Below are 20,576 nucleotides of genomic sequence, written 5' to 3'. Positions count from 1 at the left end.
ACAATTCCGAGTATAAACTTGAAGCATAAACACAAATATACCAAAATATACATGTAATTACTACAAATTCAATAAAAACAAATATGTCCAAGTTAATAGCCTCGATTCAGAATAAAATTACACAATAATCTCAACTTGCTGCCATGGCCAAATACACTTCTGTTGAATAATAGTTCACTTGTGTACCTTTCTCCCCTTTCAAGAAAATTTTTTTTAGATGCACTCTGGAGCCAATAGTAACTAATTTTTTTTTAAAAAAATTGTTAATATTTATGCTTCAATTCTGATTTCCTTGGTTTTTTGGTTCTTAATCCGGTTCTTTTTGGCTTAAGTCTCCCCCCCCCCCCCAAAAAAACCCTTTTGTTGTGCCAAAAAGAGGTAGTGCCACACAGGGCTTTTTTTGTAGAAAATGCCCAGCAGAAACTCATTTGTATATTAGGCCGCACCCCAATGTCACCATTGTTTCACACAGAATTTATTTGTAGAAAAGGCTGAGCAGGGACTCATTTGTATATTAGGCCACACCTCCTGAGGCCCAAGTCATCTGGAACTGCGCTCCTGTGCATTTCTGCTAAAAAAAAAAAGCCCTGATGCCACACATCATACCATGTAGCTGGAAAACACAGCATCCTACTCACTGGAAGTGATGAATATGTGAAATATGCATTGGTTAATCCATAGTACCTAGCCTGCGCCAAGGGAGTAATGTTCCAGAACTCCAGACATGCTGAATTATCAGCAGAAGACTACAAAACCTGTATGGTGTAGTGGTTAAGTGTGCGGACTCTTATCTGGGAGAACTGGGTTTGATTTCCCACTCCTCCACTTGCACCTGCTAGCATGGCCTTGGGTCAGCCATAGCTCTGGCAGAGGTTGTCCTTGAAAGGGCAGCTGCTGTGAGAGTCGTCTCAACCCCACCCATCTCATATGGTGTCTGTTGTGGGGGAGGAAGTTAAAGGAGATTGTGAGCCGCTCTGAGACTCTTCGGAGTGGAGGGCAGGATATAAATCCCATATCTTCTTCGTCTTCTTCTTACTTGCTATGGTGGAGGGGAAAACCCAGACTCCAAATAAACAACCCACTCACTCAGTCTTACATTGAAGTTAAGAAGAAGGTATGAGTAAATAGAAGCTGGGGGTGAGCTCAGTGGCTGAGGTAAGCACTGAAGTACCCTGTCAGTTTTGGCTAAGCAGTGAGTCCAGCAAAGTGGAATAAAATTGCAAATGTACTTCTCTTCATTCCTCCGCTGCTGCACTGGAGTGAATTGAATTGCTAACCATTCTGTATACAAGGAAGGTTAAAGGACAGTACATCTTTCCTTTACCTGCTGCATATTGCCAGCAGATGGGATATCATGCTATGGAAAAAGACCTGAAGGTGCACCCTACATAAGATAAAATGCAATGAACACTTGGGAGAGCCTTAACACTCTGCAAGTTACTTCCCTACAACATAGCATTTTATGAACAGAGAGAAATCTTCTCTTCATAAAATCCATTCAATTCCTTCTTTTGTTGTTAGAGAAAGTACCTGAGCTTTCTGATTAAGTGTCATCCTCAATTTTGCCATTTATGAAAGCATAAAAGCCAGCATCCACTTCTTGGCTGCACTTCTAGGACTGTTTCTAATCCCTCTTTTTTTTGTGGGAATGACATGATGCCGTGTCTTTATGTGAAAAATGAAGCTGTAAGAACCGTTTATCATCTTCCTATGCTAGCTGGTAAATTACACTGGTTTGTAGGCATTTTTTTTCCAATCTGTAGAAGTCATCTGCAGCCAAACTAGTTTTTGGACAACATGGTTCAAATGATGGCTGTGACTTGTATTGTATTTCAAATAAGAAACTCTTTCTTTAAGTGAAAGCAAAAACTCAAAATGAAATTCCTCCTATATAAATTCCATAACAGGCAAGGTATTATTATCTTGGAGTGCACACTGATTCCATTTCATTTCTATTTTTCACCAATGTAATGGAATTCATGAATGAAGACAAATTTAAAGATAAAAAAAAAGTTGTAAGGCGTAAGTGGAACAAGGTGACCAACTGTTACAAGTCATCAGCAATAGATGCAGAAAGTGGACTGAGAGGACCAGAAGGCGCATGCACGAAGTATTGAAGAGACTAACCAATGGAAAAGTTAGAATTAAACTTTTTAGGTTACAAAATATACTGCAGTTGTTGGGGCTATCATCATGTTGTGAAAACAATTACAAGCCACAGGAGAAAAACTTTGTGCAGCATAATACTCCTCCATAATTTATTTGCTTTATTTATTATCCCTGTTCATGCATCAAAACAAAATCAAATCTGCTAAATCAGGCTTTACAATATCCTGTTGTGAGAGCCCTTAGAAATGACTCAGGTATTGCAATTTGAAGGTTTAAGACTGAACACCCAGAGGCATTGCAAGAGGTGCTCTCATCTCAAGCCCTCTTAAATCAATTACTTAAACTGGTGTAATTTTGCATAGTATTGCAGTGTTAAACACCTTCCCAATGCTAGAACTTCTAGAATACATGTTTTTAAAGAGAAGAATTTAATAGTGGAAGCTTCTAAACTTTCAGTGATGTTTCTCCAAACTTGCAACCCGTAAATTAAACAGGCACAAAACGATATGGTATTTTCTACATGTGTGACCTTTTAAACACAAGCTAAAATTCACTACAAAAGATTTCCACATTCAGTTTTGCTATTTGTTATAAACACAACACATGGTTCAGTTTGTGTCCTGCCCAGATCAATGTAACTATTTATAATGTAAGTCCTTAAGTTCTGCATAGAGAGAAAGGTGACCTAGAAATGTTTTAAATAAATACGGTATATATCTTTTGTGCAAATGCATAGTTCAGAGTTTTACACACTGTGAGGGCAGCCAGCCATGTTTGATAACAGGGTAATCCTGCATGTGAACAAGCATTCACAGAAGAGAGAAGGAATGAAGCAGCAAGAACTGTGGAGCATTGGAACATACTTTGAAATTACAAGTGCAAGTCAGCATACGCTGAAGGCTCTGTTATAACTTCAAAAATGATAACTTTCCACTGTCATGGTGAAATCCATAACATTTAAACCTTCATGACAGCAAAAAATCTCACATACAACATTACCTCATTGGTATGCTGCAACTCATGTGCAAATCGACTGACTTCTCTGAAAAGCAAGGATATTGTGGAGTTCCTTAATGTGCTGCATTTACCCAACAACACAAGAGCATGGGATATGGAATCTTGCACCTGAAACTGAATAGAAATATTTGTAAGCTTCACCTCAATGTTTAAACAGAATGAACACCCCTATAAAAAGATACTGAAATATTTGTAACACTCTCTGCAGATGGGCAACTAAAGGCTGAACCAGAGATCCAACAGCCATCTCTCGACATTTGAGACACAGCAGATATAAGACCAAAACATGAACAGGCCTTGGGTTTACATGCAACTTACTTTCTTTTAGAGCAAATCATAGCATTCAATCTGACAAAATGGTCAAAATGTGAAGATCAGTTTAGGCACAATGGCAACCCACTGTTTTATTTAAGACATTTCTGTGCTGCTGTTCTACCACATCCAAAGCCATTTACAGAAATTTCCAAAACAAAGCAAATTGAACAATATCATTTAAGACAAGACCTCAAAGAAGACACACACACACACACACTGGATATGCCCTCATTTATTGGGCTAGCTGGCACAAGCCCCAGGCTGTGAGCGATATGCCAAGAACCAAGAGGCCTTCAGTTCACAGCCAAGGGCTTGTGCCTCTAGCCATGTTGACTATTGTTCCAACAAGTTGAAAGGAGGCAGAAGCTTATGGTAGGAGTTATGTAGCTGGCAAGATGTTCCCCCAATATTCCATCCTTCTGTGCTGAAAAAAAAGGAGAAATGAATTGAGCAGTTTTATTTATTTAATACCAAACTACGTCTGAACAAACCATGCCACAGCTATATAATGATAAAATAATACTTATTGAATCAACTCCCATTCATACCCGTGAAACTTGTGACTCTCCTAATTAATCTCATGAATGCCTCTCTAGGTATAATATCTATGCAGATATCCAAGAAAAAGTCTAAAAATATTATACAATTGGAATACAGGTTTTACACACCTAATAACCTAAAATTATAGATAATAGAAATCCTCAGTTGGTCCCAGAATAGGGTTCCAGGCAGTGCCTTGGGACTACCCTTGAAGAGCGTTCAGAAGCTGCATCTAGTATAGAATGCAGTAGTTAGATTGCTGGTCAGGAACTTGTCACCCTGATACTGCAGCAATACACTGGCTACTGATCTGTTCCTGAGCCCAATTCAAAGTCTTGTTTTTGTCCTTTAAAGCATGGCTTGGGTCAAGAATACATTTCGGCCCAAGAATAAAGATCACAGGGAGAGCCCTTCCTGACTGGCTTGGAAAATGTTTTGGGTTACAGAGCATTTAAGCCTTGAAGATTTGTTTTGAAAGTGTTTGAATCAATTCCAAGGGCCATTTACAAGTTGTCTTGTTGAACTATACCAACTCTGAGGAAGGATAGTTTCTGAAACTGGTGCCTGCGGAAGCTGACTGGATGATTTTGGACCAGTGACATCCTTTCAGCCTAACCTACCTCACAGGGTGGTTGTGTGGATAAAAGGGAGGAGAGAATAATGTGAGCTGCTCTGGTTCCCACTGTGGAGAGAGACCATAGTTTTACTAGGTAGAGGCTGCAGAGAAGGAGGTGACAAAAAGTTGAAGACAGAGGGACAGATAAAGGCAGGCTGGCTGTTGGGTAGGAAGGAGATAGGGTTGCCAACTCCAGATTGGGAAATTCCTGGAGATTTGAGCAGTGGGGTTGAAAAGGGGAGGGATCTCGGACAGGTATAATGCCATATACTCCGCCCTCCAAAGCAGTCATTTCCTCTAGGAAAGTTAGTGTTACCAACCTCCAGGTGAGGACTGAAGATCACCTGGAATTACAACTGCTCTCCAAATGACAAAGCTCTGTTCCACTGGAGAAAATGGCTGTTTTAGTGAGAGGAGCCTATGGCATTATATCTTGCTGAAGTAATTTTCCTTCCCAAACCTCACCTCCACAAATCTCCAGGAATTTTCCAACCTGGAGCTGGCAACCTCAAGGAAACTGAACTCTGTAGTTGGGAGATCCACTGTGATTCCTGGAGAGCCACCACCACTACCACTGAGAGGGGCGGAGGAAACAGGTAGGGAGAGTGACAGGACAGAAAGAGGGAGTGGGGGCAGAAAAGGAGAGGGTCAGACATGGAAGAAAGAAAGAGTAAGAGAACAGATGATAAGAGGGAACAAGAGGCAAAAGCAGAGGGAGAGGGGAGAAAGCAAAGGTGGGGAAAAATGGGATAGTTGCTTCTACAGTTTCTTGCAGGTCCCCACTGTAAGAAAAAGCCCCCTACTTTTCATACACATGGACATCGTGATCACCAGTATGGTTGCCAGGGTGTCTGGAATTTTGACTTACACACATCTGCTCTAAGAAGTGGACTTTGCCCACGGTTTCTAAGGCTTACGTGGATACTATAAGCCTCAGCTTTGCAGCAGCATTCTACATCTCTGGATGGGTGTTAGCCAGAACTACAGACGAGCTTCCAGCTGCACCTTGCGTGCCCAGTCTTGGCCGCTGCAGTGGAAGAAACCACGCCGCCATGAACTGTACAGGCAAACAGTTTCCAGCCTGTTTCTATGAACCAAAGCCTAACACCACCAGAATCCATCTTGTTTTCCTGACTCCATTACAGCAAAGCAAGAGACTCACGTATCCAACAGCTGCTTCAACTTCTGCATAAGGCAATCAAGCTTATCTTAGGCATGGATCCTGCCGGACCGCCTAAGCCTTTGTCTAATGGAACTCAAGACAAAGACTGGTGCCAAGAAGAAAACTGAAGAAGAGGAAGACCATCTTCAGCCAGAGCCAAGTTCCTTTGTGTAAACTGGGTGTTACCTTAGGTAGCAATTTGGCCATCTATTGTCACCTTTTTAGATAAGTTTAATAGTCTTAAGCACACCTCCACCCAGTAATTTCCCCCATTCTTTCCCCCAACAGTCATCCTGGAGCCTTCCCCTTGGCCCATTGCTACCTGGATAGCCAATCAGGTAACTAAGGCCAAGTCCACTCATTGGCTAGCTATGAGCGTCCAATCAGGGGTTGCCAATTAACTGGCTATTGGCTACTGCACTAGTCCAGCCCTTATGATAACTGCAGAGCCTCCCCTTTTCTGAGGTCATGTACCAGCTGACCACCTGTCATCCATCCCTGTACCTCCCATCCCCTGAGGGTCCAAGGTAGTCTATTTAACCTCTGACCCAGCTCCACTCATGTGTGCATCTAGCAGTACCCCAGTTCCGCTGTCTAGATCCATCCCCGATTCTGGCCACAGTTTTGGGTCCATTTCCCCCGTCCTCTTACGTCGCCATTGGAGCCTTCTTGAAGACTACGATCGGTAATTATCACCCTGTTTGTCTATCCATGTGTTGTCTCTATATCTCTCTCTATTTTTCCTAGGACTGTATGTATGTTTCATGAGCACATTGTCTTGTATGTATGCCTATATTTTCTAGAATAAATTTTAATTGTTTTTACTCAATTGGAGTCCTTGGTAGATTTAAGTATTAATTTCTGGACGTGGAATCCTGTATACACAGATAAAAGATCCTGATTAAGCCAGGTGCCCACCTGAGAATTCCCCAACCTCAGTTTTGAGGGCATTTTGGCTTACACCACTTGTCGATACTGATTGTTTCTTCTCTTCACCTTCCAGTATTGCTAGCAGCCTATATAGTTCTAGTGGGTGGTGGTGATTGGGGACAATCTGCACACCTAGCAGATGTCTAAGATCTAAACTCTGCATATTAATTTTGAGAAACAAACTGGCGGCTTTTTTTTTAATAAGAAAGATTAGCTCAGCTTAAAGTGCTGCAAATCAGCTGGAAGATAGACTACAGTAACTTCACATTAGTTAACTGCATCTTTTAAGGCCTACATTTCAGAGTTTAACAAAGCAGGAATCAAGTTCACCTTGAAGACCAACCAATTTTTATTCAGAATGTAAGCTTTCGTGTGCTCTCTTAAGCACACTTCAGCAGACGAGGGGATCAGGTATTGTGAGCTGAAATACTAGCAGTCTGGCAAACTAACTGGTCACATGGTCACATAAAACAGTGTGGCTAGGCCATTTGGTCTGGATAGCCATAAAAGGTAATAAAATTCTCTGCCAAATGGTGTTTCTGCAAATCTAGGTGAATCACAAAAGGACATGTATATCCAACTTGTAGTCCACCCAATCAACTTATCAACATCAATCTATACATATTAATATATATTAAACATATATTATTAAATATATATTAAACATATACATATTTTATGTTCTGAATAAAAATTGGTTGGTCTTAAAGGTGCACCTTGATTACTGCTTTGTTCTACTGCTTCAGACCAACACGGCTGCCCACTTGGATCTATTTCAGAGTTTAATTACACAAAATCCTTAGCATATATTATCTAAAACATTTACTCTCTGGGGTACAAATATGTATCTGAAATCACACAGTACATGCTAAAAAATAACACAAAAATCATACAACATGGCATAGAAATCTAATGAATACTGAATCTCACCCATGATTTTGAAACATATATAGCAATATGCTGAAATGTTTCTCTATTTGGTCATATGAGCTGCTATTTTATGTGCCAAAACATGACAGTTATATTAAGACAGGTTGCTTACCTGTAACTGTAGATCTTCGAGTGGTCATCTGTGCATTCACACTCATGGGATAGTGCGCCTGCGCCGATCCCCGAATCGGTAACTGAAAAAGCCCGGGATTTTTTCGCGCCCGGCGCCAGTGAGCATGCGCACGCGACCCACTGCGCATGCCCACCAGCGCCCGCGCGACAATCCCGCCAGTTCCTTCCTGACCGCCGAGAGCCCCTTGTTGGAAAGAGACCGTCAGCAGCGGGGAAGGAGGGCGGGTAGTGTGAATGCACAGATGACCACTCGAAGATCTACAGTTACAGGTAAGCAACCTGTCTATCTTCTTCGTGGTCTCTGTGCTTCACACTCATGGGAGATTAGCAAGCAAGCATACCTGGAGGTGGGAAGACGGTCAGCCCGAAGAAACAGCTTGTAGCACCACAGCTCCCAACCGAGTCCTCTGCTGAGCATGCACGTCCAGCGCGTAGTGCTTCATGAAGGCATGCGGAGAAGACCAGGTAGCCGCCTTGCAGACATCAGACAGGGACACGCCCTTCAGGAATGCCACCGACGTGGCCATCGCCCTTGTGGAGTGTCCACGAACAGGTCCAGGTAAAGGCTTCTTAGCCAACAAATAACAAAGTTTGATCGTCTCAGTGAGCCACTTGGAAAGTCTTTGAGACGAAATCTTGGACCCTAACTTGGGGGCAGAGTAGGAGACAAAAAGCTGATTATCCTTACGAAACCCCCGTGAACGATTCAAATAAAACAGGAGGGCACGCTTAACATCCAACGCATGCAGCCTGCGTTCCTCATCCGAGGAAGGGTTAGGGAAAAAGGTAGGCAACCAGACTTCTAAGTCAAGGTGAAACTGGGAAACCACTTTAGGAAGGAATGTAATGTCCGGAGCCAAAGAAACCCCAGCCTCCCGAAAGGCAAGGTATGGGTAGTCACACCTCATTGCCATGAGCTCCCCCGCACGACGTGCTGAAGTGATTGCAACCAAAAATGCAGTCTTCCAAGACAAGAGTTGCAGGGAACACGTTGCCATAGGTTCAAAGGGACGGCGAGTCAACTTGTCCAGAACCAAAGTCAAGTCCCACAACTGTGGAGGGGATCTAGAAGGGGGATGGAGGCGAAACAGCCCCTTCATGAATCTTTTTGACTGCGGGTGAGCAAAAACGGTGTAACCCTCAACCGAACCATGGAAAGCAGAAATAGCTGCTAGGTAGACCTTGATGGAGGAGAAAACCAGTCCCTCGTCCATCAAGGACAAAAGAAACTCAAAGATTGCCGACAGCCCGACCGAGGCGGGCGGCAACGGGGAGTCAGCTACAAATTTGCTAAACTTCTTCCACTTCCTCTCATAAGAGGCGCGGGTGGAAGGTTTCCTGCTGCTTTGAAGCACCTGCTGGACCCTAGAGGAAAAGTCTAGGGGTCGATGAACCACGCTGTCAGTTTCAGGTGAGGCACGTTGTGATGGAGCACGTGCCCGCCCTGGGCCGACAACAGGTCCGGTTCTGCCGGGAACTGGTAAAAGGTCCCCCTCGACTGCTGGAGCAGAATCGAGAACCAGCTCTGACGGGGCCACCACGGAGTCACTAGGATGCAGCGCGGCTTCTCCTGCACTAGCTTGTGAACCACCCTCGTCAGCAAAGGTAAGGGCGGGAACATGTACAGGAACCAGCCCTCCCACCGAAGTAGGAGTCCGTCTCCCAAGGACGCCGGATCCGCACCTCCCCTTGCACAGAACAAGGGGCACTTCTTGTTCTGCGCTGTGGCAAAAACATCCAACTGCGGGTAGCCCCAAAGTTGGAACACTGGCTCTAGGAACCTCCAATGCAGTTCCCATTCGTGTGGGGAGGCCCCCCCCCTGCTGAGAGAGTCCGCCTGTATGTTGAGGACCCCCGGCAGATGTGTGGCCTTTACAAAAATGTCCCACTGGAGGCACTCCTCCCAGAGATCTATCGCCAGCGAGCATAGCCTGCGAGACACAGTCCCCCCCTGTCTGTTTATATAGCACAGGGCAGTGGTGTTGTCCGTAAGCAATGCCACAGTCTTTCCCGCTAACAGTGGACGGAAAGATCGAAGGGCGAAGTGAACCGCCAGCAGTTCTAGATAGTTTATATGGCACCGACGCAGTTCTGGTGTCCACTGGCCTCCCACACATAGATCTTCCAGATGAGCTCCCCACCCCCACATGGAAGCATCGGTAGCGATGGTCACTGTAGGAGTCGGCAGATGAAAAGGAGCCCCTTGGCAGATGTTGCTCTCTACTCCCCACCATTGCAGTGAGCGGAGAGTCCCCAGTGGAATGGTGAACCTCTTTCGAGGTGAGTCTCTGAGAGGTCGAAAATGGCGCAAGAACCATAACTGTAGGCCTCTCATGTGCAGTCTTGCGAAGCGTAGCACGCTTGTCGTCGCAGCCATCAACCCCAACATCCGCTGGAGCTGCTGGGCTGTGCCCCACCGCCGTCTTCGAAGAAGTTGTACCAGAGCGATGATGTCCTTCGCTCTCTGCGAAGGAAGAAATGCTCGATGCTGCTGTGTGTCTAATAGAGCCCCTATGAATTGGACTGTCCTTGAAGGAGTGAGATGGGACTTCTCCAGGTTGATCTGCAGCCCCAGGGTGCCGAGAAGACGCAGAGTGATAGCAATGTGAGTTGTTAGACTCTCCCTCGACCTCGCCACAAGAAGCCAGTCGTCGATGTATGGGAAGACGACGACTCCCTGCAGACGAAGATGGGCAGCCACCACACTCATCAGCTTCGTGAACACCCGAGGGGCAGTAGACAGTCCAAAGGGCAGGGCCCTGAATTGGAAATGCCGAGCACCCACTGCAAACCTTAGGAAACGCCTGAACGCAGGATGAATGCTGACATGAAAATAGGCATCCTTGAGATCCAGGGTCGCCATCCAGTCCCCTTGATTGATGAGGGGCAGGATTGTTTGCAGCGTGGCCATTCTGAACTTCTGGTACCGAATAAATTTGTTCGGACTCCGAAGGTCCATGATAGGCCTCAGGCCCCCGTCCCGTTTGGGGACCAGGAAGTAGCGGGAGTAAAAACCTCCTGTCCTGGCCTCCAATGGAACTTCCTCTATGGCTTGTTTCTGTAGGAGGTTGTTCACCTCCGCCAGCAGAGGTGGGGAAGGGGGAGTGGTAACTACCACGGACTGGTCTGGGGTCTGAATAAACTCTATTGTGTAGCCCTCTTTGACGATGGACAGAGCCCACCTGTCTGTGGAGATCAACTCCCAGGCAGGCAGGAAAGGGCGTAGACGGATGGAGGAGTCGACAGTGGGAGCGATGACGCGTGCCAGCGGGAAGTCAAACCCCCTGCTTCTGTGGCCGGGCCCCTTTAGACTTATTAGAAGGCTGGCCCCCGTAACGGTTTCTGCCGTTACCGGAGTAGGATGGTCTTTCGGGCTGTTGAGAACGAGGACGCCACTGCTCCGGGGAGAACTTTTGGTACGGTTTTTTGGACCAGGGTTTGGACCATTGCTTGGATTTAGGGGACTTGGAGGACGACTGGACACCCAAGTTCCTAGACGTCTTGACACTCTTGTCAAACTCTTGCAGCGCCGTGTCAGTTGTGGCGCTGAAAAGTCCATCACCCTCAAAGGGTAAGTCCTCAATAAAGGTCTTGGTGTCCTGATGGAGTGCCGTTGACCTGAGCCAGGAGTGCCGGCGGATGCAAACTGCCGAAGTAATAGCCTTGGCTGAAGCCTCAACCATATGTTTCGCCGCGGCCAGCTGCTGTCTGGCCACAACGAGGCCTTCCCTCTGCAATTTCATTGCCGCCGTCTTCTTATCCTCGCTTAAAGAGGAGAGGAAGGGGGAGAGCTGTTCCCACACTGCAAACTGATATCTGGCCATGCATGCAGCGTAGTTGGCCACCTTAATGCCGAGAGCCCCCGCCGAATAAACCTTGCGGCCCATGACATCAATCTTCCTGCCCTCCTTGTCCTGCGGGGAGGAATGCACCTTCCTGGCCTTCGACGAGGATGAGACCACCACCGAGTTCGGACGCGGGTGGGTGAATAAGAATTCGGCCCCTGCCTCCTGGACCCTGTACATATGGTCCAGCCGTTTGGAAGAGACCGGTGTCGAAGAAGGCTTCTTCCAAGGTTCCTTGATGGCCTGAAGGATCACCTTGGTGACCGGCAGGGCCACTGCAGTGGACGTGTTGCGTTGCATGATGTCAAACACGTTGTCATCCACTACAGGCTCCGGCTGAGTTACAGGCAGTTTGAGGGTAGCAGCAATTCGCCTCACGAGGTCTCCGTAAGACTTAAGATCCTCCGACGGCGAAATCGGGAGATCTTCCGCCGTTTGGGGGCCCGGTGAGGGTTCCAACTCCTGCTCTTCAGTTTCCGACTCCGACGAAGAGGAGTCTCGCTGGGTAGAGTGCTCCGAGAACATCGGGGTCGATTCTCGAGGTGGAAGCTGAGTCAGCGGTGGTCTTAGCGGGGTCTCGATCGGAACCAGCTGACGGTCTGGGGGAACCGAAACCGATGCCGACGCCTTTCGGGATCGATGTGAAACCCTCGACATCGAAGAAACTCCGACGCTTGCTCCCAGTCTGGATAGTCGTCGGGGTACCAACGAACGGATTCGTATCTGGAGTAGGGAGGCTGCCACCTGCGCTGTTCCCATGGTGGTATCGGGAAGCGCTGGAGAACGGGAAATCGCTCTCGCCTCTGTCGGGGCTTGAACGGCGGGTCTACGACCGGTGCCGAAGCATCCACCTCCGACGCCGAATCACTGATCGACCGCCGACGGGAGCCGGAAGATGAGGACCGTTGTGTGAGGTCGATCTCAGGCTCGTGCTCTGACGCCGACAGCCGACGGACTGATGGACTCCGAATCGGAGAGACCCGCGCCGACTTTGACGGTTTTGTCGAAGTCGGTGCATCGCCCGACGGGGAAGGAGTGCGGGGTCGCTTGCGCTTCTCCTTCGACTTCGCCTTCGCCTTCTTAGGAGCTCGGGTCCCCGAGTCCTCTCGGCGTTTCTCAGCGGGCGTACTCGAACCCTCGTGGGAACGGTTTGTAGCGCCACGCTCCTCCGGCAGATCCAAAGTCAATATCGGAGCGGCATCGGCCGATGCGAGCTCCTGTGCCGGGGTGTCGGTCGACTTCGGTGCCGATGACTCCATCGGTCGATGAGGCCGAAGCGCCGATTCAGTCAGTGCCGCCGATAATCGAGCCGCGCGGTTCTTTCTAGTCTGTTTAGAGAACCGAAGGCAATGCGGACACGACTCTACCCTGTGCGTTTCTCCAAGGCACAGCAGGCAAAGGGAATGGCCGTCCGGAGGGGCGATCTTCTTGCCGCAAGCACGACAGCGCTTGAAAAACCCCCAGCGACTTTCCATAAGCAGCCGCCCGAGAAAAAACTCTCAGTTAAAAACGACTGAGAGAAAAGTGGGGGAAAGCGAAAGCGGAGCGCCCCAAGGGGCAAGGCCGCCAGACAAACGGAAAAAAACGCTTTTTTTTTTTTTTTTTTACTAAACACTATCTAACTATCTAACTATACACTATGACTAACTAAGGAACTATCTACACAGCGAAACGGGCAAAAAACGAGAGAAGGAAAAATCTCACCGACCGGGGAAGCAGAAAGTGAACCTCTCTAGCGCGGCGGTCAGAAAGGAACTGGCGGGATTGTCGCGCGGGCGCTGGTGGGCATGCGCAGTGGGTCGCGTGCGCATGCTCACTGGCGCCGGGCGCGAAAAAATCCCGGGCTTTTTCAGTTACCGATTTGGGGATCGGCGCAGGCGCACTATCCCATGAGTGTGAAGCACAGAGACCACGAAGAAGATTACTTCACTTTTGCCTTTCCTGTTCAGAGCTGCTTTGTCCTTCTATGGCCACAATGTCCACCCACATTAGCTTCAGGTTCAAGCCATTTATTATTGGTGACATAATCCAGAACTCATTCTGTGCAGCTGGCCTCTGAATTAGGAGTTCATCACCTGCTCAGCATCCTTTATATCACTCCTCTTCAGTTTGCAGGTCACAGAAATGGGACCTGCTTGCCATGTCAGAAGGAGACTGACCCTATTTTCTTCCTTGTGACTGTCAGAGGAGAAGCCAGGGAAATGAGAAAAAACTGGGGGGGGGGGAGGGATAGTATGAATGTAGCATTCATTCTGTCAAGAATATACAGATGTAAATTGAACAGCAAAACCAAATGCATATTCAGATATAGGCAAAATCCTAGGGCAAGCAGCACAAGACTAGAGGAATGGAATTTGCTCATCCTCAGTCTCAATGAAACTGCCTCCAAGTAAACATGATTACGATTAGACCACTCGAGTGAAAATTAAAGCATGAGGCAGGATATTTCTCTTAAGTATACTTTGGAAAGAGAAAATTACACCAGATGCAGCAATATGTACAATGTTGTAGGGACGTGAAGAAACAGAAGCAAGAAGAAACCTAAGGCTCTAGTCATCTTGTATTAAATGCTGCATCTATCCCATGCCCAGCCATCATGTACCTCCACAAGGTTTAGGAGCTTCTGTTCTGAGGTCAACTCTACTGTGCACGCACGCACACACACATACAGGCACTCAATCATTTTCTTAGGATTTTAAAACTGATATTATTACAGATTTCACAATGGCTACTGTTGAATAACATGGCCAGTAGCAGCAGCAAAATGCCTTAATGATCAGTCATAGCTGAATTTTCACAAGCAAATAATTTCAGTAGTACTTAAAAGCAACAGAAGAAAAAGACCATTGATGGACAAGTGCAAGAAGGGGTATGTGGGTGTGTGTCTGTGTGTGGAGAATATCAAAGCAACAGTCAAACGATGAAATGAGGCATGAAGAGAACTCTAGAGAGGAGCTCAAAAAGACTGAGAATACCCCCCAGTCAATGATTCATCACCTCTTTTTTATCACTAAGTTAACCCAGCAAAGAGTAATAGCCCACTGAATACATTCTCCTACCCGGAATGGCAGTTCGCTAATTCTACAAAGCCAATCAAGTCCGATTATATTAAGCGATTTAAATTCACTTCATTGAGCACCTTTAAAAATGTATGGAAGGTTAGACGAGTTACTGTGCTTAGATCAAAGCTGATTCTATTATATCCAATGGCGGCAATAACAGTTAAAACGAAATGTTCTGAGTAAAATTTTAGTGCAGTATTCCGCCCCCGTTCTCTGCATTTTTTCTAAACTGACAGAAACCTATTAGTTCCCCCCCACACACACATCTTAAGGCCGCTTTGACAAGTTTGTACAACTTGTGATCCTTTACTCACTACTGTGACCTGATAAGTGCTCAATAGCTATCTCCATTTCAGATAGGCAGCATAATGTGTGTGTGTGTGTGTCACATGTTGCACAGGTTGAAGTCACGGTTTTCAACTGTCAGCACCACTACCATAGTTAGCATACACTACTACACTTCCAGCCACACTTGCCACCAGGGCTTTTTTTGTAGAAAAAGCCCAGCAGGAACTCAATAGCATATTACGTCACACTCCCTCATGTCATCGGAAGTGCAGTCATCCTGCTACTAATGATTAGTAGCAGTAGAGAAAACTAACAGAGTAAGGTGGGTGTATCTTTGTGAACAGATGGGTGTTACGCATCAACAGCCCTCACCCCCATGCCAACATAGGTGTTCACTAGCAAGATACTTTCTTGGGATAGAACTTTTTCACACAGAGACTGACACCATACCAACAACACATTGCACAGGTTTTTTGATACAGGGCTGGCCTTTTTGTAGTACCCCACTGCTTCTAATACTTGATGGACTTCTGTTTATGTTTAATTTGATTTATAGCCTGCCCTTCCTGCCAAGGCAGGCTCAGGGCGGCTTACATCAGATCATAGAACAATGATCACAATAATAAAATCAATAAAATCATTAAACAATATAAATTAAAAACAGTATACAGTTGGTGCTAGATTAGATGTTACTCATTCTCAAGATGACATTTCCAGGATTCTTCCAGGATTCTCCTACAGTCAACTGAAGGGTTGTCAGAAGAGAACTGTCTTACAGGCCTTGAGGAACTGAGCAATGTCCCACAAGGCTCTAACCTCTTTTGGCAATTGGTTCCACCAGGAGGGGGCTGCCACTGAAAAGGTCTGATAAACATACGATAAACACTGAAAAGACTTCTGATAAACATATGTTGTCTCATGACAACCACAATCACCATGAATCTGGGCTGACTGGTCTGGCAGCTGAGTACTCATTATAACACTGAAGGTAAGACCTGGCTACTCCCCCCATTCCTCATAGGCTAGCACAAATCTTACTTTGCTACCAATGCCAGTCAAAATTTGTGGTCCCTGCTGAGATAGGCAGAAGACAGAATGGTGCAGTGGATAAGAGTGATGAACTATAATCTGGAAAAGGGGATTGGATTTCCCATTCCTCCACATGAAGCCTGCTGGGTGACCTTGGGCGAGTCACAGTCCTCTCAGAACTCTCTCAGGCTCACCAACCTGACAAGGTGCTGTTATGTTATAACCTACCTGTTATGGGGAGGGGAAGACCCTATAATAAGAGCCCTGTAAGATCGTGGAGGAATGGCTACATCAGGGGTGTGTGGCCTAATATGCAAAGGAGTTTCTGCTACAAAAAAAGCTCTGCCATAAAGTATATACCAGTACTCAGGGCTTTTTTTGAGCAGGAATGCACAGGAACGCAGTTCCAGCTGGCTTGGTGTCAGGGTGTGTGTGGCCTAATATGCAAATGAGTTCTTTCCAGGCTTTTTCTACAAAAAAGTCCTGTGCGAAACAATGGCGATATCAAGGGTGTGGTCTAATATGTAAATGAGTTCCTGCTGGGCTTTTTCTACAAAAAAAACTCTGCCAGTACTTGTTCAGAGAGAGATATTTTTGAAGCAGCCAAGCCAATTGTAAGAAAGGAATTTTATTAAAAATAAAATATGATAAAAACACACAATTAAACTCACACACACACATGAACACCAGAAATATAGGTTTTTAATTAAGCAGATGGGGTAAGATTTGTGGGTAAAAAGAGGTATTTTTAGCTACCTGTCCAGTGAGTAGAAGTCCATAAAGAAGGACAACAGAAAAATCAACCCTCTTCTGAGGAGGTTCCCAAGCAGAGTTTGGGGATGTGAGTCTGAAGGTGCCAAGACAGGACACAATGAGCATGTCCAGTGCCTCCTTAAGTAGGCAAAAACATATCCTGAGGCAGAGGTGGTCAGGATGTTCCTTGGAACAATGCAAGATGGGATTATGAAGTGGTGCGACAATGAGAGTAGGAGCAAGTTGATGTTTTTTTCTGAGAAAACAGTCTCAGGAAACCAGGGTGCTGGGTGCAGCTAATAACCCATAGCTAAAAACGTAGGGTAAGAAGAATTGAAACTAAGTAGCATGATTGGATTGGTTGAAGACGGCCAGAAGAGTAAGTAATATCTGAGGTGGAGCAGGAGATTTGGGGGTTGGAGACAAAGTATTGACAGGAAATACTGATATAGATACACCTGGAGGTATTATTGACAGAAGACAAAAGGTTTGGAACTCTCTGTCTGGGGCAGTGATGCTTTGAATTTTTGGTGCTGGGGGGGTGCAAAGTGGAAGGGCTTCTAGCCCCACTTGTGAGCCTCCTGATGGCACTTGGGTTTTTTTGTTTTGTTTTTGGCCACTGTATGACACAGTGTTGGACTGGATGGGCCATTGGCCTGATCCAACATGGCTTCTCTTATGCTCTTATGTTGAAGTGAGATCAGAAACTCAAGTGAAAAGACTTTTCTCTCTCAGCAGGCTTTGGAACGCCCTCTCTCCAGGAAGATTCATCTGTCTTTCTCCATTGGTATCTTTCGCTAGCAGGTGAAGACTTTTTTGTTCAAGAATGTTTTTTGGCCCTCCTTCTGCCATCATTTAATTATGCATTTTTAACTGCCATTTATATTTTAAACTGTATTTTAATTGTTTAAATGTTTTTATGTTTGCTGCCATGTAGACTCTGACTGGGTGGAAAGACGGCACAAAAATAAACATATATTTAGCTGTGCACGTCTAATTGTGAAATTCTAAACAGACTTGAACTCTTCAAAATCTATGGATTTAGGAAGGTGTAAATCTGTTTAAGACTGCACTGTACATTGAAGACAATAGCTGCTTAAGACTACGATAAAAAAAACCCAACAGGGCTCATTTTCCAAACTACAGCTACTCATAGGCAAAGCTAGCGGGTTAACATTAAACATACTTGAGAGGAGGGGTTAACACAAGAAAGCTTGGAAGATGTAACTAGACAACTTTTGTTATGTTTACATTTTCCTAGATGGCCTATGCACAAAGATTTCCCTGTTCACTCTACTGAGCAGTTTTTTCCTGTCTCAGAAATGTAGCTTTTTATACTGTCACTCATCATTACAAGGAACTGTTCCATTCTAGACAGATATTAAAACATGAGCTTGTGGAATTAATAAAGAAGGTTATCAGTTAAATGAAATAAAATGAGAACAGATTTTACTCCTTTATACTTTCACAGAAGGAAGGAAATGAGCCGTAGCCAAACACAGACACTTTTTTAATTATCATGAACCAGAAAAGTGTGCAGAGAAAGACACAGACGTGAAACAACCAGGTACAGAAAAAGGCAGACTATAATCACAAGATCTGCAGAAACAGAGGCACACAAAACAGATATTTTAAGATTGGAATATGTGGTTCTGAAGTTTATTTCTACTGGAATCTTAGGAAGCATACCTTTCAGGAATCAAACTGCCACTCAACAGGCTGTTGATATAAATGGGAGATATGTTCTTAGATTATGCTGGTGTCTAAAAATTTAAATATTTTCCCCAGACTAAGTTCTTAACATTCAGCTCCTAAAACAATAAACATTTTCCTTATTATGTGTTTTTAGGAGACCCTAAACATGATGAAAACAAGAGGCATACTTTTTTGTTTGTTTTGGAATTAATCTCCTGTGCTCATCACGTAGTTTCAATGGACTGAATTTGACTGAGCTTGAGAATTCAGAGCTATATATTTCGGAACTGTTATCCAGGAAGTCTCAGCTAGTAAGATATCTGGTTGATTATGTCCAATACTACAACCAATGCATTTTCTACATTTGTGCAAAACTATATGGAAGCTGGTTACAAGCCTTCCTTCCCAGTTGTAACAACCTTACTCTGAGCGTGTAGCCTGGCACACAGCAGAGGGGTTGCTTCTGGTGAGGTATAGCCTGTCTTCACACCTTTTAATGCCCTTCCCTGCAATCTCTTCAAGTGCCATGATGGAGGCAAACCTATCTGCCGCCACTAAGGTTCTTACCTTATGTGGGGGCAGTTCTGGATTCCCTTCCTCCCTGTGATTTGTGCCAGAAGGATCCCCACTTCCTTGGGCTCTCCCTCTCTATACAGAGGCTGTGCCCCACACCATACCCAAATAGCCAAGTGAGACAAACCCTACAAAGATATGAAAAGAAACATAACATTAATATAATAAAGTTTTTGTCCAGTGGCACCCTTAAGACCAACAACGTTTAATTTTGGATATAAGTTTTCATGCACTTTGTTGGTCTTAAAGGTGCTACTGGACTCAGTCTTTGTTCTGTTGCTTCAGACCAACACAGCTAGCCACCTGAATTTATATTTAATATGATTTACGGTAAGGAAGCCATGAAAAGGACACAACAAAATAAAAACACTAATGTCTCAAACTGCATCTATTACAACTTTAACACTGCTCTCCTTGAAGAAATAAGGAATATAAACCAATCTGTCAAGTCCCCATAGGGTTGCCAAGTCCCCTGCGTTCTCCAGTGGGGGCTTTTGGGCATGCGTAAAGTGCGTGCGCAACGCAATGACATCACCCGGAAGTGACGTCATCACACCAGCAATGTCATACGTGGCTGTTCTAGGCATTTCCGGGAAAACCATAGAGTTTTCCCAGAAACGCCTAGAGAGGCTGCCGCATGCTGCCGAGATGATGTCACTTCCGGGTGACGTCATTGTGCTGGTGACGTAGGGGGAGATTCCCCCCGCCGGCCCAATGTGGGTCGGTGGGTTGGGAACCTCCCAGGCGGGGGAATCCCGCCCGGACCGGGGGCTTAGCAGCCCTAAGTCCCCAAGTCCTTCAATAAATGAGGCTCTTTGTAATTTCAAATAAGCATTTTATTAGAAAGTAGCATGGCATACTTCAGACACTGGTGTAGAAACTGCTCCAGTTCAAACATAGCAAAGGTTATATAGGGCAGTTGCTGACAGTTAACAGCACGCCTAATTCAGAGCACGCAGGCACTTCAAACTACAAAGGTCAAAAGTTACATCAACAATTCTCACAAAGCACAGCAATAGATAATGGTATTCTAATGTGGGAGCTGCCGACCTCTAAGAAGGTGCAAGTGTAAATTTCGATTCCTGCAGCTACATTCTAAACACACATTCCATGAGAGACATACAGCAGACCTGAGTAGTAAATAAGGGACTTGTCACAATCTTGGTTTGCCCTAGCCAGTCTTTAGGAACCAACTAAAAACGTTTTTTTTACACCAGAGAATTCTGGAAAAGGAATTTTTACTGGTCACCAGTGTTCCCTCTAAACTGAGTTAGCATGAGCTAGCTCACAGATTTTTGTCTTAGCACAGGAAAAATGGCCCCAGAGCACAATAATTTATGCAGTAGCTCACAACTTTAGTGTCAGTAGCTCATAATTTTAATACCAGTAGCTCATAAAGTAGAATTTTTGCTCACAAATCACTGCAGCTTAGAGGGAACATTGCTGGTCACACCTCCAATTCATGACATCATCCATCGTTGTTGAGAGACTTGTCTTCTGACCTAATTCAGTTAAGAGAACTGGAGGGATTGTCCAGTTTTTAAACAAATGCTGTGATACTAAAGATGGCTTAGACATAG

At 45.3% G+C, this 20,576-nt stretch overlaps 1 protein-coding gene across 1 annotated transcript in view; it reads right to left on the bottom strand.

Moving 5' to 3' along the window:
- The window catches only part of MEI4 (meiotic double-stranded break formation protein 4), a 74,486-nt gene that overhangs the window by 21,428 nt on the left and 32,482 nt on the right, over positions 1 to 20,576 (bottom strand). Inside the window, exon 4 of the mRNA XM_060233301.1 lies at positions 3,109 to 3,240. Within this exon, the coding sequence (XP_060089284.1) occupies positions 3,109 to 3,240 (132 nt within the window). The remainder of the gene's footprint in view (positions 1 to 3,108; positions 3,241 to 20,576) is intronic.

Source organism: Heteronotia binoei, chromosome 1, assembly GCF_032191835.1.
Source record: "Heteronotia binoei isolate CCM8104 ecotype False Entrance Well chromosome 1, APGP_CSIRO_Hbin_v1, whole genome shotgun sequence".
Taxonomy (NCBI): Eukaryota; Metazoa; Chordata; class Lepidosauria; order Squamata; family Gekkonidae; genus Heteronotia; species Heteronotia binoei.
The sequence above is the reverse complement of the archived record's forward strand: the minus strand, read 5'-3'. Positions and strand labels throughout refer to the sequence as shown.